This window comes from Leucopleurus acutus (genome assembly GCF_964270905.1).
Source record: "Leucopleurus acutus genome assembly, chromosome: 9".
In the NCBI taxonomy this organism is placed as follows: domain Eukaryota; kingdom Metazoa; phylum Chordata; class Mammalia; order Artiodactyla; family Delphinidae; genus Leucopleurus; species Leucopleurus acutus.
This window is the reverse complement of record NC_139144.1, coordinates 51,635,907-51,663,623: the sequence shown is the minus strand read 5'-3', so window position 1 is coordinate 51,663,623 and position 27,717 is coordinate 51,635,907. Positions and strand designations below refer to the sequence as shown.

The 27,717-nt window shown below is 39.4% G+C and overlaps 1 protein-coding gene across 1 annotated transcript; it reads right to left on the bottom strand.

Moving 5' to 3' along the window:
* Positions 1-629: 629 nt before the first annotated feature.
* BET1 (Bet1 golgi vesicular membrane trafficking protein) lies at positions 630-26,386 on the bottom strand. Its single transcript, XM_082846179.1, has 4 exons — positions 26,244-26,386; positions 21,810-21,934; positions 18,109-18,165; positions 630-1,585 (listed from the first exon to the last, which is right to left on the bottom strand). The coding sequence occupies exons 1-4, from the start codon at positions 26,260-26,262 to the stop codon at positions 1,430-1,432; spliced, it is 357 nt and encodes a 118-aa protein (XP_082702305.1). The 5' UTR covers positions 26,263-26,386; the 3' UTR covers positions 630-1,429.
* Between the last annotated feature and the right edge of the window lie 1,331 nt (positions 26,387-27,717).

Sequence of the window (27,717 nt, the reverse complement as noted above, 5' to 3'; positions counted from 1 at the left end):
AACCAGTGTCCCTCACCTCACACCTCAGGCCTGTCTCTTACATGCTGTCACTTAACCCTCTCAGCTCTGGAGTTTTAACCTGTCAGGTGGAGGCCCAAATGACAACAAGCGGAGCAAGAAAAGATAGGCCTAAATTTGATAGGTTAAGTAGGGATGAGCAAAAAAGGATTGCAAACTCAGGAAAATCAAAAATAGATTTTTAAATAAAAATTTAAAGAATTAAAGAGAATTTTGAAACCAGTCATGATTTATCGCATTTGTTTGCAGCAAGTTCTGAAATAATACAAATATGTTAAGCTTTCCTGAGTTTGTTCTGAGTTTTCAGAACCACTTCTCAGTCTATGGAGGAAAAAAAGAGAGAGAGACTTGAACAAAGAAGCAACAAAGTCAATTAATGTATTTCATTAAAAATTTTATTTTTGGAGCCCATAAATGGGCAAATTCCAAAATAGTAGCAATACGGAGTATTTCACATTTTAATATCTCTTTCTATTCAACAGTCCACTTTTGTATTTTGTTTTCTATAGACAAATACACTGGATTAAAGTAACAGTGCCCTTAACTGCAAGGTCAATGCCTGAGTATTTCCAATATTTATTCTGAGCACATAATAAAGCAGAGGCAATTACTTTTCTTGAACATTTTATTTCCATTCAGAGCTTAGCAATTACTTTAGCTTCACATTATTCTGTCATAAGTGATAACCAAATGGCCTAAGTAGCTAAAATCATAAAACTATTGTAAGCCAAGTCAATGGTATATATATAAAGTTAATAGAAAATGACAACTATACGGGTACATATTTGTTTTGAACCTTACTAGAAATATGCCAAAATAACAAGTTTTATTAAAGAATGAGGTCCTTGGGCAGAAGCAGAAGAAGAGTCATATCATCAAAAATTATTAGGAAACCTGTAGGTAAAAAGAAATCAGCCTACAATTTTAACCAAATAAAGGAGAAAAGGAGAGTACATCATCAGGGGTGATGACAGTTCAGGAAAATACATTTACCATCCATCACAAACTTTCTCACCACCTCAAAAGCTCAGCACAAGGCTCTCCAGGCATTGTTATTTTCCACTAAGTTTCTTTATGTGGAACATAAACCTACATTTATGGTAACAACAGGATATTATACTGCTATTTAACCTGACAGCAAAAACAGGAAAAAAACTTATTAGGGCCAGGCTGACCTCGGACCATCTCAATACCCCTGAAAATAGGGGCAAAAAATGAATCATTCAGAAACAGTATTCAAAGAGCACTGTATTATCTAATGTGATTTATAAAAAAAGTAAAATTCAGTAATGTTCGATGGAAAAATGCCATAGTGTTATTTGAAATTTAGGAATGTTTTGATGCTGATTTTTTACTGAAGTGGTACTCCAAGCCGTTAAGTTGGAACAAATTCCAAACTCAGTGACTTGCATCACCTCAGTTTAATAATCCAATAAATGACAAAAAAGACAAACAATGAAAACAGCATCATATAGCACAGCAGCTTTGTTTGGCTCCCTCTGGATAAAATCTTCAGTTTTCCCATGGTTTTACCTAGAAATCCAGTTGTAGAATCAAACTGTGAATCCTATGAGGAGAAAAGGAAAACAAAATATACTAGTTGAGTTCTAATATTCTACACATGCATATTTAAGTAATTTAATATACTGTTATTAGAATACATTTTTAATGACATTTTCTATGTTTAATCAATTCAGGACTCTGTTTATAACTTAATCAGCTTGATTACTCCATGCAAAATAATTTTCTCAATAAATAAAAAGCTCTTTCATTATCCAATAAACATTCTTTCAGCTCGGGAGCAATTCAAAACCCCAAAGTATTTAGGTCTTATTCCAATTATGTGGATTAAAAAATATTAATAAAGTAAGTAGTTTATCTACTATCACACAGGTTTTTTCCCACTTTTTGTTGGGGCATTGCTCTCCAAGGTCAAATGGTGGGCTGCTTCCCAGTACAGAATTCAACCAAAATTTAATATGGTTAGCAGTTAAATGTACCTTTACTTTTAAGATCCTTTTATTTACGTAGTTGACTTAGAAGGTCAGCAGAGTCTATTAAAAGTTAAGAGAGTATCATGTAGAGGTGGTAAAATGTGGTACAGACTACAAATATGGATGGGGAAAAACGACCACCATGGGTGTGGAGGAAACGGAACCCTCTTGCACTGTTGACGGGAATGTAAATTGATACAGCCACTATGGACAACAGTATGGCGGTTCCTTAAAAAACTAAAAGTTGAACTACCATACGAACCAGCAATCACACTACTGGGCATATACCCTGAGAAAACCATAATTCAAAAAGAGTCATGGGGGACTTCCGGGAAGATGGCGGAAGAGTAAGACGCGGAGATCACCTTCCTCCCCACAGATACACCAGAAATACATCTACGCGTGGAACAACTCCTACGGAGCACCTACTGAACGCTGGCAGAAGACGTCAGACCGCCCAAAAGGCAAGGAACCCCCCACGTACCTGGTTAGGGCAAAAGAAAAAACTAAACAGAGATAAAAGGATAGGGACGGGTCCTGCACCAGCGGGAGAGACTGTGAAGGAGGAAAAGTGTCCACACACTAGGAAGCCCCTTCGCGGGCGGAGACTTCGGGTGGCGGAGGGGGGGAGCTTGGGAGCCGCGGAGGAGAGCACAGCAACAGGGGTGCGGAGGGCAAAGCGGAGAGATTCCAGCGCAGAGGATCGGGCCGACTGGCACTCAACAGCCGAGAGGCTTGTCTGCTCGCCCGCCGGGGCGGGCGGGGCTGGGAGCTGAGGCTCCGGCTTCTGTCGGAGCGCCGGGAGAGGACTGAGGTTGGCGGCGTGAACACAGCCTGCAGGGGGTTAGTGCACCGCGGCTAGCCGGGAGGGAGTCCGGGGAAAAGTCTGGACCTGCCGAAGAGGCAAGAGACTTTTTCTTCGCTCTTTGTTTCCTGGTGCACGAGGAGAGGGGATTAAGAACGCTGCTTAAGAGAGCTCCAGAGACGGGCGCGAGCCGCGGCTAAAAGTGTGGAAACCAGAGACAGACATGAGATGCTAAGGCCGCTGCTGCCGCCACCAAGAAGCCTGTGTGCAAACACAGGTCACTACCCACACCCCCCTTCTGGGGAGCCTGTGCAGCCCGCCACTGCCAGGGTCCCGGGATCCAGGGACAACTCCCCCAGGAGAACGCACAGCGCGCCTCAGGCTAGCAACGTCACGCTGGCCTCTGCCGCCGCAGGCCCGCCCCACACTCCGTGACCCTCCCTACCTCCCGGCCTGAGTGAGCCAGAGCCTCCGAATCAGCGGCTCCTTTAACCCCGTCCTGTCTGAGCAAAGAACAGACGCCCTCCGGTGACCTACACGCACAGGCGGGGCCAAATCCAAAGCTGAGCCCCTGGGAACTGTGAGAACAAAGAAGAGAAAGGGAAATCCCTCCCAGCAACCTCAGAAGCAGCGGATTAAAGCTCCACAATCAACTTGATGTACCCTGCATCTCTGGAATACCTGAATAGACAACCAATCATCCCAAATTAAGAAGCCCTGTGGATGAAAGGCTCTTGGTGCTGCAGCCAGGAGTCAGTGCTGTGCCTCTGAGGAATAAGGACTATTAAATACTATTAAAATAAGGACTATTAAAAGAGACAAAGAAGGACACTACATAATGATCAAGGGATCGATCCAAGAAGAAGATATAACAATTGTAAATATTTATGCACCCAACATAGGAGCACCTCAATACATAAGGCAAATACTAACAGCCATAAAAGGGGAAATCGACAGTGACACATTCATAGTAGGGGACTTAAACACTCCACTTTCACCCATGGACAGATCATCCAAAATGAAAATAAATAAGGAAACACAAGCTTTAAATGATACATTAAACAAGATGGACTTAATTGGTATTTATAGGACACTCCATCCAAAAACAACAGAATACACATTTTTCTCAAGTGCTCATGGAACATTCTCCAGGATAGATCATATCTTGGGTCACAAATCAAGCCTTGGTAAATTTAAGAAAATTGAAATTGTATCAAGTATCTTTTCTGACCACAATGCCATGAGACTAGATATCAATTACAGGAAAAGATCTGTAAAAAATACAAACACATGGAGGCTAAACAATACACTACTTATAATGAAGTGATCACTGAAGAAATCAAAGAGGAAATCAAAAAATACCTAGAAACAAATGACAATGGAGACACAACGACCCAAAACTTGTGGGATGCAGCAAAAGCAGTTCTAAGGGGGAAGTTTATAGCAATACAAGCCCACCTTAAGAAGCAGGAAACATCTAGAATAAACAACCTAACCTTGAACCTCAAGCAATTAGAGAAAGAAGAACAAAAAAACCCCAAAGCTAGCAGAAGGAAAGAAATCATAAAAATTAGATCAGAAATAAATGAAGGAAACAATAGCAAAGATCAATAAAACTAAAAGCTGGTTCTTTGAGAAGATAAACAAAATAGATAAACCACTAGCCAGACTCATCAAGAAAAAAAGGGAGAAGACTCAAATCAATAGAATTAGAAATGAAAAAGGAGAGGTAACAACTGACACTGCAGAAATAAAAGAGATCATGAGAGATTACTACAAGCAACTCTATGCCAATAAAATGGACAATCTGGAAGAAATGGACAAATTCTTAGAAATGCACAACCTGCCAAGACTGAATCAGGAAGAAATAGAAAATATGAACAGACCAATCACAAGCACTGAAATTGAAACTGTGATTAAAAATCTTCCAACAAAGAAAAGCCCAGGACCAGATGGCTTCACAGGCGAATTCTATCAAACATTTAGAGAAGAGCTATCACCTATCCTTCTCAAACTCTTCCAAAATATAGCAGAGGGAGGAACACTCCCAAACTCCTCCTATGAGCCCACCATCACCTTGATACCAAAACCAGACAAGGATGTCACAAAGAAAGAAAACTACAGGCCAATATCACTGATGAACATAGATGCAAAAATCCTCAACAAAATACTAGCAAACAGAATCCAACAGCACATTAAAAGGATCATACACCATGATCAAGTGGGGTTTATTCCGCGAATGCAAGGATTCTTCAATATACGCAAATCTGTCAGTGAAATACACCATATTAACAAACTGAAGGAGAAAAACCATATGATTGTCTCAATAGATGCAGAGAAAGCTTCTGACAAAATTCAACACCCATTTATGATAAAAAGCTTGCAGAAAGTAGGCATAGAGGGAACTTTCCTCAACATAATAAAGGCATTATATGACAAGCCCACAGCCAACATCATCCTCAATGGTGAAAAACTGAAAGCATTTCCACTAAGATCAGGAACAAGACAAGGTTGCCCACTCTCACCACTCTTATTCAACATAGTTTTGGAAGTTTTAGCCACAGCAATCAGAGAAGAAAAGGAAATAAAAGGAATCCAAATCGGAAAAGAAGAAGTAAAGCTGTCACTGTTTGCAGATGACATGATCCTCCTATACATAGAGAACCCTAAAGATGCTACCAGAAAACTACTAGAGCTAATCAATGAGTTTGGAAAAGTGGCAGGATACAAAATTAATGCACAGAAATCTCTGGCATTCCTATACACTAAGGATGAAAAATCTGAAAGTGAAATCAAGAAAACACTCCCATTTACCATTGCAACAAAAAGAATAAAATATCTAGGAATAAACCTACCTAAGGAGACAAAAGACCTGTATGCAGAAAATTATAAGACACTGATGAAAGAAATTAAAGATGATACAAATAGATGGAGAGATATACCATGTTCTTGGATTGGAAGAATCAGATTGTGAAAATGACTCTACTACCCAAAGCAATCTATAGATTCAATGCAATCCCTGTCAAACTACCACTGGCATTTTTCACAGAACTAGAACAAAAAATTTCGCAATTTGTATGGAAACACAAAAGACCCCGAATAGCCAAAGCAATCTTGAGAACGAAAGAAGGAACTGGAGGAATCAGGCTCCCTGACTTCAGACTATACTACAAAGCAACAGTTATCAAGACGGTATGGTACTGCCACAAAAACAGAAAGATAGATCAATGGAACAGGATAGAAAGCCCAGAGATAAACCCATGCACATATGGACACCTTATCTTTGATAAAGGTGGCAGTAATATACAGTGGAGAAAGGACACCCTCTTCAATAAGTGGTGCTGGGAAAACTGGACAGGTACATGTAAAAGTATGAGATTAGATCACTCCCTAACACCATACAAAAAAATAAGCTCAAAATGGATTAAAGACCTAAATGTAAGACCAGAAACTATCAAACTCTTAGAGGAAAACATAGGCAGGACACTCTATGACAGAAATCACAGCAAGGTCCTTTTTGACCCACCTCCTAGAGAAATGGAAATGAAAACAAAAACAAACAAATGGTACCTAATGAAACTTTAAAGCTTTTGCACAGCAAAGGAAACCATAAACAAGACCATAAGACAACCCTCAGAATGGGAGAAAATATTTGCAAATGAAGCAACTGACAAAGGATTAATCTCCAAAATTTATAAGCATCTCATGCAGCTTAATAACAAAAAAACAAACAACGCAATCCAAAAATGGGCAGAAGACCTAAATAGACATTTCTCCAAAGAAGATATACAGACTGCCAACAAACACATGAAAGAATGCTCAACATCACTAATCATTAGAGAAATGCAAATCAAAACTACAATGAGATATCATCTCACACCAGTCAGAATGGCCATCATCAAAAAATCTAGAAACAATAAATGCTGGAGAGGGTGTGGAGAAAAGGGAACCCTCTTGCACTGTTGGTGGGAATGTAAATTGATACAGCCACTGTGGAGAACAGTATGGAGGTTCCTTAAAAAGCTACAAATAGAACTACCATATGACCCAGCAATCCTACTACTGGGCATATACCCTGAGAAAACCATAATTCAAAAAGAGTCATGTACCAAAATGTTCATTGCAGCTCTATTTACAATAGCCCAGAGATGGAAACAACCTAACGGTCCATCATCGGATGAATGGATAAAGAAGATGTGGCACATGTATACAATGGAATATTACTCAGCCATAAAGAGAAACGAAATTGAGCTATTTGTGATGAGGTGGATAGACCTAGAGTCTGTCATACAGAGTGAAGTAAGTCAGAAAGAGAGAGACAAATACCGTATGCTAACACATATATATGGAATTTAAGGAAAAAAATGTCATGAAAAACCTAGGGGCGAAACAGGAATAAAGACACAGACCTACTAGAGAATGGACTTGAGGCTATGGGGAGGGGGAAGGGTAAGCCGTGACAAAGCGAGAAAGAGGCATGGACATATATACACTACCAAACGTAAGGTAGATAGCTAGTGGGAAGCAGCCGCATAGCACAGGGAGATCAGCTCGGTGCTTTTTGACCGCCTGGAAAGGTGGGATCAGGAGGGTGGGAGGGAGGGAGACGCAAGCGGGAAGAGATATGGGAACATATGTATATATATAACTTATTCATTTTGTTGTGAAGCTGAAACTAACATACCATTGTAAAGCAATTATACTCCAATAAAAATGTTAAAAAAAAAAAAAAAAAGAGTCATGTACCACAATGTTCATTGCAGCTCTATTTACAATAGCCAGGACACGGAAGCAACCTAAGTGCCCATCAACAGATGAATGGATAAAGAAGATGTGGCACATATATACCATGGATTATTACTAAGCCATAAAAAGAAACGAAATTGAGCTATTTGTAATGAGATGGATGGACCTAGAGTCTGTCATACAGAGTGAAGTAAGTCAGAAAGAGAAAGGCAAATACCGTATACTAACACACATATACGGGATTTAAGAAAAAAAAATGTCATGAAGAACCGAGCGGTAAGACAGGAATAAAGACACAGACCTACTAGGGAATGGACTTGAGCATATGCAGAGGGGGAAGGGTAAGCTGTGACAAAGTGAGAGAGTGGCATGGACATATATACACTACCAAACATAAAATAGATAGCTAGTGGGAAGCAGCCACATAGCACAGGGAGATCAGCTCAGTGCTCTGTGACCACCTAGAGGGGTGGGATAGGGAGGGTGGGAGGGAGACGCAAGAGGGAAGAGATATGGGAACATACGTGTATGTATAACTGATTCACTTTGTTATAAAGCAGAAACTAACACACCATTGTAAAACAATTATACTCCAATAAAGATGTAAACAAAAAAGATGTGGCACATATATACAATGGAATATTAGCCATAAAAAACCAAACTGAGTTATTTGTAGTGAGATGGATGGACCTAGGGTCTGTCATACAGAGTGAAGTAAGTCAGAAAGAGAAAGACAAATACCGTATGCTAACACATATATGTGAAATCTAAAAAAAAAAAAAAAAAAAAAACGGTTCTGAGGAACCTAGGGGCAGGACAGGAATAAAGACGTAGACAGAGAGAATGGACTTGAGGACACACGGAGAGGGAAGGGGAAGCTGGGACGAAGTGAGAGAGTGGCATGGACATATATACACTACCAAATGTAAAATAGATAGTGGGAAGCAGCCACATAGCACAGGGAGATCAGCTCTATGCTTTGTGACCACCTAGAGATGTTGGATAGGGAGGGTGGAAGGGAGATGCAAAAGGGAGGGGATATGGGGATATATGTATACGTATAGCTGATTCACTTTTTTATACAGCAAAAATAACACACCACTGTAAAGCAATTATACTCCAATAAAGATGTTAAAAAAAAAACAGCTAGAACAGTCCTTAAGATGAGAGAACTAGGATAGACGGGAAGATGGCGGAAGAGTAAGACGCGGAGATCACCTTTCTCCCCACAGATACACCAAAAATACATCTAAACGTGGAACAACTCCTACACCAGAAATACATCTACACGTGGAACAACTCCTACAGAACACCTACTGAACGCTGGCAGAAGACCTCAGACCTCCCAAAAGGAAACAAACCCCCCATGTACCTTGGTAGGGAAAAAGAAAAAAGAATAAACAGAGACAAAAGGATAGGGACGGGACCTGCACCAGTGGGAGGGAGATGTGAAGGAGGAAAGGTTTCCACACACTAGGAAGCCCCTTCGCGGGCGGAGACTGTGGGGGGCAGAGGGGGAAAGCTTTGGAGCCGCAGAGGAGAGCACAGCAACAGGGGTGCGGGGGGCAAAACAGAGAAATTCCCGCACAGCTGATCGGTGCCGACCAGCAATCACCAGCCCGATAGGCTTGTCTGCTCCCCCGCCGGAGTGGGCGGGGGTGGGAGCTGAGGCTCGGGCTTCGGTCGGAGTGCACGGAGAGGACTGTGGTTAGCGGCGTAAACACAGCCTGCAGGGGGTTAGTGCACCACGGCTGCCCAGGAGGGAGTCTGGGGAAAAGTCTGGACCTGCCGAAGAGGCAAGAGACTTTTTCTTCCCTCTTTGTTTCCTGGTGCGCGAGGGGAGGGGATTAAGAACGCTGCTTAAAGGAGCTCCACAGACGGGCACGAGACGCGGCTAAAAGCGCGAACCCCAGAGACAGGCATGAGATGCTAAGGCTGCTGCTGCCGCCACCAAGAAGCCCGTGTGCGAGCACAGGTCACTCTCCACACCTCCCTTCCGGGGAGCCTGTGCAGCCCACCACTGACAGGGTCCTGTGATCCAGGGAAAACTACCCCGGGGAGAACACACGATGCGCCTCAGGCTGGTGCAACGTCACGCTGGCGTCTGGCCTCTGCAGCCGCAGGCTCGCCCCGCACTCTGTGCCCCTCCCTACCGCTGGCCTGAGTGAGCCAGAGCCCCAGCATCAGCGGCTCCTTTAACCCCGTCCTGTCTGAGCGAAGAACAGACGCCCTCCAGCAACCTACATGCAGAAGCGGGGCCAAATCCAAAGCTGAGCCCCGGGAGCTGTGAGAACAAAGAAGAGAAAGGGAAATCTCTCCCAGCAACCTCAGAAGCAGCGGATTAAAGCTCCACAATCAACTTGATGTACCCTGCATCTGTGGAATACATGAATAGACAACGAATCATCCCAAATTAACCGTGTGGATGAAAGGCTCTTGGTGCTGCAGCCAGGAGTCAGTGCTGTGCCTCTGAGGTGGGAGAGCCAACTTCAGGACACTGGTCCACAAGAGACCTCCCAGCTCCACATAATATCAAACAGCGAAAATCTCCCAGAGATCTCCATCTCAACACCAGCACCCAGCTTCACACATCGACCAGCAAGCTACAGTGCTGGACATCCTATGCCAAACAACTAGCAAGACAGGAACGCAACCCCACCCATTAGCAGAGAGGCTGCCCCAAATCATAGTAAGTCCACAGAAACCCCCAAACACACCACCAGATGTGGACCTGCCCAACAGAAAGACAAGATCCAGCCTCATCCACCAGAACACAGGCACTAGTCCCCTCCACCAGGAAGCCTACACAAACCACTGAACCAACCTTAGCCACTGGGGACAGACACCAAAAACAACAGGAACTACGAACCTGCAGCCTGCAAAAAGGAGACCCCAAACACAGTAAGATAAGCAAAATGAGAAGACAGAAAAACACACAGCAGATGAAGGAGTAAGATAAAAACCCACCAGACCTAACAAATGAAGAGGAAATAGGCAGTCTACCTGAAAAAGAATTCAGAAAAATGATAGTAAGGATGATCCAAAATCTTGGAAATAGAATAGACAAAATGCAAGAAACATTTAACAAGGATCTAGAAGAACTAAAGATTAAACAAGCAATGATAAACAACACAATAAATGAAATGAAAAATACTCTAGATGGGATCAATAGCAGAATAACTGAGGCGGAAGAACGGATAAGTGACCTGGAAGATAAAAGAGTGGAAATAACTACTGCAGAGCAGAATAAAGAAAAAAGATGAAAAGAACTGAGGACAGTCTCAGAGACCTCTGGGACAACATTAAATGCGCCAACATTCAAATTATAGGGGTCCCGGAAGAAGAGGAGAAAAAGAAAGGGACTGAGAAGATATTTGAAGAGACTGTAGTTGAAAACGTCCGTAATATGGGAAACGAAATACTTAATCAAGTCCAGGAAGCACAGAGAGTCCCATACAGGATAAATCCAAGGAGAAACATGCCAAGACACATATTAATCAAACTGTCAAAAATTAAATACAAAAAAAACATATTAAAAGCAACAAGGGAAAAACAACAAATAACATACAAGGGAATCCCCATAAGGTTAACAGCTGACATTTCAGCAGAAATTCTGCAAGCCAGAAGGGACTGGCAGGACATATTTAAAGTGATGAAGGAGAAACACCTGCAACCAAGATAACTCTACCCAGCAAGGATCTCACTGAGATTTGATGGAGAAATTAAAACCTTTACAGACAAGCAAAAGCTAAGAGACTTCAGCACCACCAAACCAGCTTTACAAGAACTGCTAAAGGAACTTCTCTAGGCAAGAAACACAGGAGAAAGAAAAGACCGACAATAAAGAACCCAAAACAATTTAGAAAATGGGAATAGGAACATACATATCGATAATTACCTTAAATGTAAATGGACTAAATGCTCCCAACAAAAAACACAGATTAGCTGAATGGATACAAAAAGAAGACCCATATATGTGCTGTCTACAAGAGACCCACTTCAGAACTAGGGACACATACAGACAGAAAGTAAGGCGATGGAAAAAGATATTCCATGCAAATGGAAACCAAAAGAAAGCAGGAGTAGCAATACTCATATCAGACAAAAGACTTTAAAATAAAGACTATTACAAGAGACAAAAAAGGACATTAAATCATGATAAAGGGATCAATCCAAGAAGATACAACAATTGTAAATATTTATGCACCCAACATAGCAGCACCTCAATACATAAGGCAAATACTAACAGCCATAAAAGGGGAAATCGACAGTAACACATTCATAGTAGAGGACTGTAACACCCCACTTTCACCAATGGACATATCATCCAAAATGAAAATAAATAAGGAAACACAACCTTTAAATGATACATTAAACAAGATGGACTTAATTGATAGTTATAGGACATTCCATCCAAAAACAACAGAATACACATTTTTCTCTAGTGCTCATGGAACATTCTCCCTTAGAATGGGAGAAAATATTTGCAAATTAATCAACTGACAAAGGATTTATTTCCAAAAGTTACAAGCAGCTCATGCAGCTCAATAACAAAAAAACAAACAACCCAATCCAAAAATGGGCAGAAGCCCTAAATAGACATTTCTCCAAAGAAGATACACAGACTGCCAACAAACACATGAAAGAATGCTCAACATCATTAATCATTAGAGAAATGCAAATCAAAACTACAATGAGATATCATCTCACAGCAGTCAGAATGGCCATCATCAAAAAATCTAGAAACAATAAATGCTGGAGAGGGTGTGGAGAAAAGGGAACACTCTTGCACTGCTGGTGGCAATGTGAATTGGTTCAGCCACTATGGAGAACAGTATGGAGGTTCCTTAAAAAACTACAAATAGAACTACCATATGACCCAGCAATCCCACTACTGGGCATATATCCTGAGAAAACCAAAATTCAAAAAGAGTCATGTACCAAAATGTTCACTGCAGCTCTATTTACAATAGCCCAGAGATGGAAACAACCTAAGTGCCCATCATCGAATGAATGGATAAAGAAGATGTGGCACATATATACAATGGAATATTACTCAGCCATAAAAAGAAACGAAATTGAGCTATTTGTAATGAGGTGGATAGACCTAGAGTCTGTCATACAGAGTGAAGTAAGTCGCAAAGAGAAAGACAAATACCGTATGCTAACACATATATATGGAACTTAATGGAAAAAAAATGTCATGAAGAACCTAGGGGTAAGACAGGAATAAAGACACAGACCTACTGCAGAACGGACTTGAGGATATGGGGAGGGGAAAGGGTGAGCTGTGACAAAGCGAGAGAGAGGCATGGGCATACATACACTAACAAACGTAAGGTAGATAGCTAGTGGGAAGCAGCCGCATAGTACGGGGATATCAGCTCGGTGCTTTGTGACCGCTTGGAGGGGTGGGATAGGGAGGGTGGGAAGGAGGGAGATGCAAGAGGGAAGAGATATGGGAACATATGTATATGTACAACTGATTCATTTTGTTATAAAGCAGAAATTAACACACCATTGTAAAGCAATTATACCCCAATAAACATGTTAAAAAATTGTAAATGGACGAAATGCTCCCACCAAAAGACACAGATTGGCTGAATGGATACAAAAACAAGACGCATATATTTGCTGTCTCCAAGAGACCCGCTTCAGACCCAGAGACACATACAGACAGAAAATAAGGGAATGGAAAAAGATATTCCATGCAAATGGAAACCAAAAGAAAGCTGGAGTAGCAATTCTCATATCACACAAAATAGACTTTAAAATAAAGACTATTAGAAGAGACAAAGAAGGACACTACATAATAATCAAGGGATCGATCCAGAAAGAAGATACAACAATTGTAAATATTCATGCACCCAACATAGCAGCACCTCAATATATAAGGCAAATACTAACAGCCATAAAAGGGGAAATCGACAGTAACACATTCATAGTAGGGGACTTTAACACCCCACTTTCACCAAACGACAGATCATCCAAAATGAAAATAAATAAGGAAACACAAGCTTTAAATGATACATTAAACAAGATGGACTTAATTGATAGTTATAGGACATTCCATCCAAAAACAACAGAATACACATTTTTCTCTAGTGCTCATGGAACATTCTCCAGGATAGATCATATCTTGAGTCACAAATCAAGCCTTGGTAAATTTAAGAAAATTGAAATTGTATCAAGTATCTTTTCCAACCACAAAGCCATGAAACCAGTATCAATTACAGGAAAAGATCTGTAAAAAATACAAACACATGGAGGCTAAACAATACACAACTTAATAACGAAGTGATCAGTGAAGAAATCAAAGAGGAAATAAAAAATACCTAGAAACAAATGACAATGGAGACACGATGACCCAAAATCTATGGGATGCAGCAAAAGCAGTTCTAAGAGGGAAGTTTATAGCTATACAATCCTACCTTAGGAAACAGGAAACATCTCGAATAAACAACCTAACCTTGCACCTAAAGCAATCAGAGAAAGAAGAACCAAAAAAAACCAAAATTAGCAGAAGGAAATAAATCATAAAAATCAGATCAGAAATAAATGAAAAGGAAATGAAGGAAACGATAGCAAAGATCAATAAAATTAAAATGTGGTTCTTCGAGAAGATAAACAAAATTGATAAACCATTAGCCAGACTCATCAAGAAAAAGACGGAGAAGACTCAAATCAATAGAATTAGAAATGAAAAAGGAGAAGTAGCAACTGACACTGCAGAAATACATAAGATCATGAGAGATTACTACAAGCAACTCTATGCCGATAAAATGGACCTGGAAGAAATGGACAAATTCTTAGAAAGGCACAACCTGCCAAGACTGAATCAGGAAGAAACAGAAAATATGAACAGACCAATCACAAGTACTGAAATTGAAATTGTGATTAAAAATCTTCCAACAAACAAAAGCCCAGGACCAGATGGCTTCACAGGCGAATTCTAGCAAACATTTAGTGAAGAGCTAACACCTAACCTCAAACTGTTCCAAAATATAGCAGGGGGAGGAACACTCCCAAATTCTTTCTACGAGGCCACCATCACCTTGATACCAAAACCAGACAAGGATGTCACAAAGAACGAAAACTACAGGCAGATATCACTGATGTACATAGATGCAAAAATCCTCAACAAAATAGTAGCAAACAAAATCCAACAGCACATTAAGAGGATCATACACCATGATCAAGTGGGGTTTATTCCGGGAATGCAAGGATTCTTCAATATACGCAAATCTATCAGTGAGATAAACCATAGTAACAAACTGAAGGAGAAAAACCATATGATCATCTCAATAGATGCAGAGAAAGCTTTTAACAAAGTTCAACACCCATTTATGATAAAAACTCTACAGAAAGTAGGCATAGAGGGAACTTTCCTCAACATAATAAAGGCCATATATGACAAGCCCACAGCCAACATCATCCTCAATGGTGAGAAACTGAAAACATTTCCACTAAGATCAGGAACAAGACAAGGTTGCCCACTCTCACCACTCTTATTCAACATAGTTTTGGAAGTTTTAGCCACAGCAATCAGAGGAGAAAAGGAAGTAAAAGGAATCCAAATCAGAAAAGAAGAAGAAAAGCTGTCACTGTTTGCAGATGACATGATACTATACACACAGAATCCTAAAGATGCTACCAGAAAACTACCAGAGATAATCAACGGATTTGGTAAAGTTGCAGTATACAAAATTAATGCACAGAAATCTCTGGCATTCCTATACACTAAGGATGAAAAATCTGACACTGAAATCAAGAAAACACTCACATTTACTATTGCAACAAAAAGAATAAAATATCTAGGAATAAACCTACCTAAGGAGACAAAAGACCTGTATGCAGAAAATTATAAGACACTGATAAAAGAAATTAATGATACAAATAGATGGAGAGATATACCATGTTCTTGGATTGGAAGAATCAACATTGTGAAAATGACTCTATGACCCAAAGCAATCTATAGATTCAATGCAATCCCTATCAAACTACCACTGGCATTTTTCACAGAACTAGAACAAAAAATTTCGCAATTTGTATGGAAACACAAAAGACCCCAAATAGCCAAAGCAATCTTGAGAACAAAAAACGGAGCTGGAGGAATCAGGCGCCCTGACTTCAGACTATACTACAAAGCTACAGTAATCAAGGCAGTATGATACTGGCACAGAAACAGAAAGATAGATCAATGGAACAGGATAGAAAGCCCAGAGATAAAACCACACACATATGGTCACCTTATCTTTGATAAAGGAGGCAGGAATGTACAATGGAGAAAGGACAGCCTCTTCAATAAGTGGTGCTGGGAAATCTGGACAGGTACATATAAAAGTATCAGATCACTCCCTAACACCATACACAAAAATATGCTCAAAATGGATTAAAGGCCTAAATGTAAGGCCAGAAACTATCAAATTCTTAGAGGAAAACATAAGCAGAACACTCTAAGACATAAATCACAGCAAGATCCTTTTTGACCCACCTCCTAGAGAAATGGAAATAAAAACAAAAATAAACAAATGGGACCTAACGAAACTTCAAAGCTTTTGCACAGCAAAGGAAACCATAAACAAGACCAAAAGACAACCCTCAGAATGGGAGAAAATATTTGCAAGTTAAGCAACTGACAAAGGATTAATTTCCAAAAGTTACAAGCAGCTCATGCAGCTCAATAACAAAAAAACAAGCAGCCCAATCCAAAAATGGGCAGAAGCCCTAAATAGACATTTCTCCAAAGAAGATATACAGACTGCCAACAAACACATGGAAGAATGCTCAACATCATTAATCATTAGAGAAATGCAAATCAAAACTACAATGAGATATCATCTCACAGCAGTCAGAATGGCCATCATCAAAAAATCTAGAAACAATAAATGCTGGAGAGGGTGTGGAGAAAAGGGAACACTCTTGCACTGCTGGTGGCAATGTGAATTGGTTCAGCCACTATGGAGAACAGTATGGAGGTTCCTTAAAAAACTACAAATAGAACTACCATATGACCCAGCAATCCCACTACTGGGCATATATCCTGAGAAAACCAAAATTCAAAAAGAGTCATGTACTAAAATGTTCATTGCAGCTCTATTTACCCCGGAGATGGAAACAACCTAAGGGCCCATCATCGAATGAATGGATAAAGAAGATGTGGCACATATATACAATGGAATATTACTCAGCCATAAAAAGAAACGAAATTGAGCTATTTGTAATGAGATGGATGGACCTAGAGTCTGTCATACAGAGTGAAGTAAGTCAGAAAGAGAAAGGCAAATACCATATGCTAACGCATATATATGGGATTTAAGAAAAAAAAATGTCATGAAGAACCGAGGGGTAAGACAGGAATAAAGACACAGACCTACTAGGGAATGGACTTGAGTATATGGAGAGGGGGAAGGGTGAGCTGTGACAAAGCGAGAGAGATGCATGGGCATACATACACTAACAAACGTAAGGTAGATAGCTAGTGAGAAGCAGCCGCATAGCACAGGGAAATCAGCTGGGTGCTCTGTGACCGCCTGGAGGTGTGGGATAGGGAGGGTGGGAGGGAGGGAGACGCAAGAGGGAAGAGATATGGGAACATATGTATATATATAACTGATTCATTTTGTTGTGAAGCAGAAACTAACACACCATTGTAAAGCAATTATACTCCAATAAAGATGTTAAAAAAAAAAGAATAAAAAAAGATGAGAGAACTAGGTATGGATTAAAAACTCTGCATTTCCATAGAAATCTCAATATCCTGAGATGTAAGGCCCTGGCACAATGATAGCCTTTGCACAATTCAGGCTCTATGCAGTTCAAGAACTTTACATCTATAGTCTTCAGTGGGGTTATGCATCAGAATCACCTGGGATCCTTTTTTCAAAATACATATACCTAGGCCCCTTCCCCTAAAATTCTGAATCAGTATATTTAGAGTGAGGACCAGGCATAAATATTTTCAAAGTTCCGCAAGTGATTCTAACGTACAACTTTCACAAGGCGATTGCTTTCAGTGCAATATTCATTTTTGAACAGTACAATTTTAAAAGCATTTGAAGAAACTAGGGAAGGCAGAGTAATTTGACATACAAAATAAACACTGGAGAATGAAAAAAGCCTCTAACAAGAACAGGCATATATTACTGAGTTTGTTTAGACTAGAGATAAAAGGCTTGGGGATGTTACTATGGTCAAATCTTATTGACTTGTTCACAGTGATCTTTAGAAGATCAAGCAAAAGAAATAGGTTTACCTTAAGAAAAAGACATTTGGTTGGTTGGACATAAAGTGCTTTTGATTACTTGGCAGTCTATATCCAGAGATCTTTAAGAAGACTCAGAATAGTCATTTGTCCTGAGTTTTTAACAGTGTTTCTAAGCACAGGATTAAAGATAAAGTGGCTTCCACCTCCTCCTCCTACTTGTATGTGTTAGGCAAGATGAAAATTGTAAAACTATGGCAAAAACGAATCTTAGAGGTATTCCAAACCAGATTTGAGAATATCAGATCAAGTTTCTTAAAGTTAAAATCATATTCACTTACCATTTCAGCTAATAATTTATTTTGATGTTTAACTTCATGGCCTATTTCAATGGAAAGCTATAAAGTAGAAAGAGTAAACATTATTACTTACATAAATGTTTTTAAGTGTTATAAAGTAAAAACAATAATGACATTCTAAGCATAAACAGTTTCTCAAATAAAACTGTATTCTAAAAATATAAAATATACTCTCTTCTTTTGTTACTTTTCTCACTGAAATTAATGAAAAATAAATTTAGAATTTCTATTCCTTCCCAACTATGGACATTGTCTCCCTGTTCTTCATTTTGATTTCATCTTAATATTCAATTCCATCTTTTAATTTTGGTACATATTTCTCTCCGGTTCTCTTATCCTTGCTTTCTTTTTTCTCTATACTGTTTACACAATAGCATTTGTTTGTATATTTCTTCATTTACCTTTTAAAAATGTATACAAGTTCCCATATTATCAATTCAAATCCAGATATAAGCAATATTTTCCTAATGAATGTAGCATTACTTTGAATAAACATCTAAACTAATTATTTCTTTAGATTCTAAAGGTGTTTTTCTTTAAAATATGATAATAAATTGGAAAAAAACCCTCAAAAGTTAGTGTTACCCACATCCTGAAGCTATGCACAAAAGAGTCTGAGTCTAAATGAAATACCATAAGTGAGTACAGCTGCTATTCAAACCAAAACCTATCTAATACTTTATACAACAAATTCATCAAAGGCTTCATTTCTAAGATATGTGAATAAACACACTACTACTAAATCTTGGAAACTACTAAAAATCTTGGCAAACCACTGTAAAATATTGTTCTCAACTTATTTTGTGTGGAAAGCATCTGGGGTAATAGTGATGCAAAACCATGCTAGAATTCTATAGATCAGAATGTGAGCTTTTTCCCCAAATTTAACAATACAGAGATAATAAAGCACCTATGAAACTAGATAGCCCAAATCACCTGTTTCTACAACTGTCATTCATGCCAGGGGAAGAAATTTACAGGAGAAAAAAGCTTTCTTCTAACAAGAAGCCTAAATTATCAATATTGGAATTAAAAAAAAAACTGAATTCTTAATTTCCTCTGAATGTTGTATTTTTTATTTTTTTTATTTGTTTACATCTTTATTGGAGTATAATTGCTTTACAATGGTGTCTTTGTTTCTGCTTTATAACAAAGTGAATCAGTTATACATATACATATGTTCCCAAATCTCTTCCCTCTTGCGTCTCCCTTCCTCCCACCCTCCCTATCCCACCCCTCCAGGCGGTCACAGAGCACCGAGCTGATCTCCCTGTGCAATGCGGCTGCTTCCCACTAGCTATCTATTTTACGTTTGGTAGTGTATATATGTCCATGCCTCTCTCTCGCTTTGTCACAGCTTACCCTTCCCCCTCCCCATATCCTCAAGTCCATTCTCTAGTAGGTCTGTGTCTTTATTTCTGTCTTACCCCTAGGTTCTTCATGACATTTTTTTTTTCTTAAATTCCATATATATATGTTAGCATATGGTATTTGTCTTTCTCTTTCTGACTTACTTCACTCTGTATGACAGACTCTAGGTCTATCCACCTCATTACAAATAGCTCAATTTCGTTTCTTTTTATGGCTGAGTAATATTCCATTGTATATATGTGCCACATCTTCTTTATCCATTCATCCGATGATGGACACTTAGGTTGTTTCCATCTCTGGGCTATTGTAAATAGAGCTGCAATGAACATTTTGGTACATGACTCTTTTTGAATTATGGTTTTCTCAGGATATATGCCCAGTAGTGGGACTGCTGGGTCATATGGTAGTTCTATTTATAGTTTGTTAAGGAACCTCCATACTGTTCTCCATAGTGGCTGTACCAATTCACATTGCCACCAGCAGTGCAAGAGTGTTCCCTTTTCTCCACACCCTCTCCAGCGTTTATTGTTTCTAGATTTTTTTGCTGATGGCCTGAATGTTGTATTTTTTAAATTATTAACATTATACAATATTGCTTAGTTTATAGATCAACTCCTTTTCATTTAATATGACCTTGAAAACAATACTCATTTCAGAATGTAACAGTCTCCAGGCTGAATATAATTCTATTTTCCAAAGACTAATCAGATAGCAATTAGGTTTTGGCAGCATAAGCTTCCAGTGAATGCTCTATAAGTGTACTGTATGTTTATTTTAATGCGGAATCAATCACATACACTGTTAAAACCATCTTCTGGTAATCCTTTATTTAATATATATTAAGTCAATACCACTATAAGGAATTATGGTAAGTGCTATGTAGAATATAAAACTAAGTACAATAGAAAACCCTATTTCTGGTAAATTTCTTTTACATACAAATAATTCGAATGCAGATCATTATGCAGTAAGTGCTACAGAAATGGTACAAATGGTCTTATGTTCATAAGGAAAAGGTTACTTTTATGTGGTGATCAGGAATGGCCTGGAGGAGAGAAGATGCAATGAGGTGGAGCCTTTCAGAAGGGCAAGACTTCAGCCAATGTCAGGAGGGACAGGCAGTCTAAGGCAAAGTGATAGCATGCCCAAAGATACAGGAGTGGGAGAATGACAGCATGCGTAGGACACAAGGAGTACTTGAATTTGTCTGGCAGAAAGCATGTATACATTCTGGAGGTACAGGTGGTAAGGTCTGAAAAGCTGTGGACAATATTTGCAGAACCTATTTGATGGAACTATAGAGTGTGAACTTCATTTCTTACATCATGGGAGGCCACTGAAGACTTCTGGGAGCGAGGATGCAAATTAAAATATACTCTAAAAAGATGACTGGTGACAGGGTGTAGCTCAGACCAAAACATGGGAAAAATTAGGAACAGATAGGTTAAAAGACTTTCCCAACAGTTCACCTAAGAAAACCGGGGGATAGTATTAGAAAGAGAAAGGTGGAAATAGGAACAGTAGAAAAAAAAGCACAGGACTTGGTGACTGACGTGAGGTACAAAGGCAGAAACATGAAAGATTTGTAGCTTTTGAGACTAGAAGAAGAAAAGTCAGAAGATGAGCTGCTTGGGGGTGGAAGGTGGATTGCTCTGAGACATTAGTACAGACAACATACAGTATTTTAGATTTAACTACAAAAAAAAATTCTGAAGTTAAAAACAAAACAAATATACCATATGTTTTGATTGGCCACATTTTCTAAACTTGTACTTAAATCATGTCTAAATTTTGAGTCATGTTGCTAAAACTTAATTGCTATTTCATTAGCCTTTGGAAAGTAGAATTGTAAAAGCCTGGAGACTTATATTTTGAAATGAGTATTGTTTTCAAGGTCATATTAAATCAAAAGTAGTTGATCTATGAACTAAGCAATTTTGTATAATGTGAATAATTTAGAAAGTACAACATTTAGAGGAAATTAAGAATTAAATGATTTTTTTTTAAATTCCAATATTGATAATTTAGGCTTGTTAGAAGAAAGTTTTTTTCTCCTGGAAATTTCTTTCCCTGGCGTGAATGACAGTTGTAGAAAGTAGTTAGGTGATTTGGGCTATCTAGTTTCATAGGTGCTTTATTATCTCTGAATTGTTAAATTTGGGGAAAAAAAGCTCATATCACCAAACTACACTATTTTGTAACTGAATTCCTTAGTATGATACCAATAAAAGTATATATTTTATAAGTATAAAATATACATGTATATATAAATACACAAATTAAAAAGTATATAATATGTGCTTTATACTTACAGATTTTATAGCAGTTACTTTGTTTCTCAGACTTTCCGTGAGTCTCTCATTTTCTTCTTCACAGGCACTATACCCACTATTAGGATAGCCATAGTTCCCATAGTTGCCAGGAGGTACTCCTTCACCTGCAAGGATTAGAGTCACAAGCAGAGTTGCAGCAAAAACTTTTGAAACCTTGACAAGAAAGAACCGAAAAAGACCCCTGGAGGGCGTTGCAGACCACGTATGTCTATTATTCACACTCCAAATGAACTTTAAAAATTAATAACCAAATAGAGATTAGAACAATTCTAATACCCTCTCTTAAGCAAAGAATACTGAATTCAGTTCAAAACACATTTGTTGACTGCATACTGATTGCCCATAAGACACTGAAATAGGCACTGATATATAAGGAGATTCTGGACACATTTCCTGCTCCCTAGAACTACACAGTTTAAAAAAAAATCTAAAAGTATCATAACATCAACTACCTATGGAAGAAGCTTGGCTATGAAGAGAAAGGCAGAAAGAGGATAATAGAGCAGGATGAAGTTCATGGCAGAGGGAGGGTCCTTTACTAGCATCTCTTTCTTTTAAATAGAAAAGAGCTGGAATAACTTGGAGAATATTAGCTGAGATTTAAGAGAGGGACTCATTCATTCTTCAACAAATACTTGAGAAACTCCATGTATCAGATTCATTGTTCTTTCTAGGTGCCACTTTTTGGAGCTCATCTTCTAGGGAATAGCATTGGGATACAGGACTGTAGTCCCAGCCACTGCCTAATATAGTATGTGATATTCATCAGGCAATCAAACAGGTAGAGTGAGCCTTGAACAGTGAATACATATACTAACATGTTGGAGGATTGAGAGAGGAAAGCATAGCTGACAGTGTTATCTAACCGCATTTTTTTTTAAAACTATTGACAGTTTTCTCAGTAAAAAAGAGAAAAGCCTGTCTTTGAAGAATGGTGATCATTTGGGGGAATAAACAGTAAAGAGAATAATGGAGGAAAGTGACTAGGGTTATACAGGATTACTACAGGGATAAAGCAATCCTGCCTGAGGCAATATATTGTAGTGTGATTTTTCTCCAGAAGAACTCATCAGCCTAAGTTAGCCCATGAAACGCTGGATGGTTGGACTGATCAATAGTTGGAGGTTTACAGTGTTGGGGCTGCTGAAGAACAGAGCCCCAAGAGGATGAGATTCCTTGCAAAAAGACTGGGTGAATATATGGATTATGGGGATTCAACTGGACAAGGACTGAAGTAGTGTTAACAGAAGCCTGAGAATATGCAGGAAAGGGATGATACAGAAACTAAAGGTCTCCGTAAACTCAAAGAGTGGATGGAGTGGCAGTGACAGTAATATATGGAAGGGCCGGAAGTAGCAGGCAGCACTGGTTGTTGAAGAAAGGTCAAAGTGTGAATAGAAAGCTCTTTCAAGGCACAGCCAAATCTCACTTTCTCTAAAGAGCAAAACTCTCTCCTTTGAATTCTTACAGCTCTGACTATATGTAACACTAATATCACACTCTAGACTGCACTCCAAGGGCAGAAAGTAAATTTGTTCTGCTCGTGGCTATAGATCCCCCCACAAATATACACACACAGTAAGGCATACCCAGTAAATACTTGTAAATTAACTAATTAATGAACAGAATCTGAATTCACTGTTATTCAACTTTGAATGTGCCTGGCTTTGTCAGCAGTGGGGTCACAGGCTTCTTTGAGGACAGAGGCAGTGAGGCAGTGTCTCAACCTTCTTCTATATCCCCTGTACCTAATAAGTACTTTACACACAGCAGACACACAATCTCCACCACCACAAAAACCACAACAAAATGCTAAACGAGTATGTTCCTGAGGAGAAGGAGTTGCTTTCCCCAAATTTTCCCTCAACTGCTGACACACTATCCACAAAGCTAAGTGTGCCATTATAAAAGTTAAGGACTCAGGTCACTAGACATATTTTCCTCCACTCAGTGATTAAAATCATCATTTAAACAATGCATTCTCACCCTATTCATCAGTGATACTCTGTACAAACTCTAATAAGGACCAAAATCCTTACAGAAAAGAAAAATGTCTTCATATTTTATGTGACTAAGGTCCTAGATATATAATGTTTGTCCAATAAGTCATTACTGACTGGATGAATTTAACCACTTGACAACCAAGGAATTCATTTCTAAATTAATGGCTATTTGTCTCACTTCCTTTATTGTTATTTTTCCCTATCTTAATTTTATTTTTAGAGTTCTTCAATACTGTCCCATTTATTAAAAGTGAAATTCTCAGAAGTATTTCAAGGCACATTTCTTCTATTAAAGAGTTAATCTTCCCTCACACCATCATTCACTACCAATATTAATAAATAAATAAATAAAATAAAATATTAGGAGTTGTTATTCTTTGTGTGACTTAACTGCTATAAAAAGTTGTAGGAAAGCTAATGGGTGCCAAAGATGATCCTCAGACTTTGTCCATTAGACAAATGCTACTTTGGATAGTTTCTATCAATAACTGAACCAAATCACCAAGAGGGACACGTGAAGTGTGGAAGCTTCTCCACATGAATATCTACTGATTCACGATCCCAGGTTTAAAGTTCCAGGTCAATACAGACTGATTCTTTAAAAAAAAAAAAAAAAGCTCTTGTCACATCACGTCACATCACACCAATGTAAATTACAGCAATTGATACATCACCTTTCCTCCTCTCAACTACAGGGGAGCTTACAAACAAAAAACAAACAAACAAAAAACCACTCTATTCTAGAGATTGTAATTTCATTAGTCTGGGCTGGGGTCCGGGTATCAAAGCCCTAAAAGCTCTCCAGGTGATTCTAATGTACAGTCAGGGCTCAGAACCATCATTTCTCTAGTCCCTTTCCTGCAATTTATCATGGCACACTGCTGCACAAAAACATTCAAAGGGGCCAAAAGACCTACCAATGAGATCCAAATTCCTTGGCCTAGCACTCAAAGGTCTACACAATGTGGTTGGTTCTGGTTCTATGTCTCCTACTTCAACCAAATTGGCTTAATCATAATCCTTTAAAACACATCATTCATAATTCTAGATTCCAGCCCTACAACTATTTCTGGGGGGAAAGGGTCATCCTTCCAACTGGAAATTACCTCTCCTACACTTCATTATTTAAGCTTTAGTTCAAGTTCCTATGTCTCCACAAAGTACCAAGTGCTCTATCTGTGAAATCCCCGAGACATTCACTACCTGTAGAACTTATTTGGTATTTGGTTGTATAGCTACCGCCTTGTACTATAATTTATCTTTGTACATATTTCTACTCCTCAACTAGATTGGAAGCTTTGGGGAACACAAGCAGAGCTATAAACGACTGTATACCTAGAGCTTACTCAAGTACACAATACATGTTTGCTGTCATTAGTAATGATAAAAAGGAAAAACATTTAGGTATATAAAACTAACCTTGTTCAAAATGAGTTATATTTTTTCTCTACAATTTATTTGGCCAACTTTCCTTCTATGATCCGAGTATTCACAAAAACTACATTTTTCAAAAGCTGTTTCTCATACTACAATTTACTAATGAATGTACATGCCTAGAGTTACTAGCAACTTTCACTAACTTTAAATACCTGACACTTGAAAACTTTTTTTTCTTTTTCCATCTTATAAGAACTGAAAAAGGTAACATTATCTTTTTTCAATATTTCATATATTTTCTCAGGTATATTGTACACTGATTTGGCAGGTGTTTTCTTTTTCCCAATTATCTCTTAATAGTTTCAGAACCAGAAAATGCTGTTTTAATGGCTCTGTGTTATAATAGCCCATTATAAGTCCTTGTGCCTAATTCGTTCCTGCTGCTTGGTGAACCTGCTTCCTAAGCTAAAAGGTCGAGAACAAATGCTAAGTCATTACTACATTCTACCGTCTTACCAGTGGAACAAGGCTCAGATAAGAACTGTTCTGGGTAAAACGGCCTTTAACAGTAATGATACGTACGTTTACCTTTGTAACTCACTGTAACCAGGCTAATATGATTATTATTAGTGTGCTCTGCATGCAACACTCACTCTTCAAACTTCGCTTCTGAAGAAACTAACAATAAAAAGAAACCGAAGACAGCAATTTCCATAATCACGCTCAGACCGCCAATAACACTAAAAGACTCATCACTGAGTTGGCACCTGTACATACCTCACCTCCAGTCCTCCACTACTCTCTGTAAACCTACCATCCACACCTGGGACTGAACTAAACTTAAGGAACGCCCCAGGATCTCGGACAAATGGTGTGTTTCCACTTGGTATCGCCTCCAAAGACCCCTCTATACACCCTGCTCTCTGGTTCAGATTCCAGAGACATGAAACAGATCCGATTTCCTTCCGCGTCCCCGCGCCCAGCACGGCCAGTTCTAGGGCCCCCGAACTTAGAATCTCAGCCCTCTTCTTACCCAGGCCTGCACGCCTCATCCGGCCAGAGGAGCGGGGGAAAAGGCGGGCGGAGGGGTGGGAAGACGCCAGGGGTCACCCGGACTGCGTCCTCAGTACCGGGGCCCGGCGAAACAGCAACTTCTTCCCCTAAAGCGCCACGACATCAGAGTAGTCTAAACGTGGCGCTGGCTGATGGCGTCACCCAAGGCGCTTCTCGGCGCCCAGCGAGGCGGCCGCATGACGAACTACATTCTGGGAAATGTAGTTCGCCGCCGAGGCCGGGAGTGTGGTGGGGGCGTGGGGGTGAACCAGGCTGGAGGAGCGGGCGGGGCTTCCGGAAAAGGGACGCGCGCTGCCCCGGTTCTGACTGCGGGCCTGGGACTACTATGGATCTCAGCTGCGGCCTGGCTCTTTCTCTCAGCTGTCGGCCCCCGAGTTTAACGCTATACATCTGTCCCTCCCAGACCATGAGAGGATGGTTGACTTCTCTTTCCAGGTGCCGCCTTTCACTTCCTCTCACCTCGATTTAGTTCAGGTAAAGTCAAAGAAAACTTTATCCAAGTTTCTGATCTCACACATAAGTAATCTGAGACCCATAGACGGGAAGGAAGAGTGTAGCCCATCGGTGCCGGGTCACCAGTGGTGTAGGGAAAACCAGGCCCCTTGCACTAGGGCTGCTGCTCGGATTAAAACAAACGATAAAAGTAACAGGGTCTCCTCGGAAGCACTGAAGACTTCGTTCCCTGTTTCCGAGTTTGTTGCATTTCTAGAAAGAACCGCGGCCATTAGCTGTTAAGGGCTCGAGGGACCCCTCAGCTTCCTCCCACTTAGACCTTTTTAACTTACACAAAGGATACTGAAATACAGTTTACACAGGGTAATGTGCCAATTTAAACGGGGTGCTGGCGGGGGTGGAGTGGTACTGGAATCGGGATTAGTCCTAGAATTTCATTTTATCTCACAGGATTATCGTGAGGATTAAATGAGATAACTTTTTATAAAAAGAAGTCTGATACATAGTAGATGCTCAAAAACCACTGGATGCTTGCTTGCTGTTTTGTCGTCGCTGCTGTGTGACAGTGGGATAATCGCCATACTATAGACTTCTGAGAATGCAATGTCTGATCATTTAGTGTTCCCTCATAGTGTCTCAGTATGAACATTGACTATAGTAGTGTCAGAATAAGTCTCTGCTCTAAGGTCGTTTTTGTAAAATACATACACCCAAAAAAACAATTTTTAATAAAAGTTATTAACCTGGGAAATAAGCTTAATCCAATAGCGTTTTGAGAGGAAAACAGTATTCATAAAAATCAACAACCATTCTCTAAAAACATGAGAATTAAATGAAGATTTTATCAGAAACAATTATTGCAAATAAACACTGACATTTCAATAAGAGAGATGATGGCATTTTATCTTACAATCTGTGACAGTTCTTTTGTAAGAAGTACACGTGTTCTATAAGCAAAACATGTCAGAAAAATCATCTTG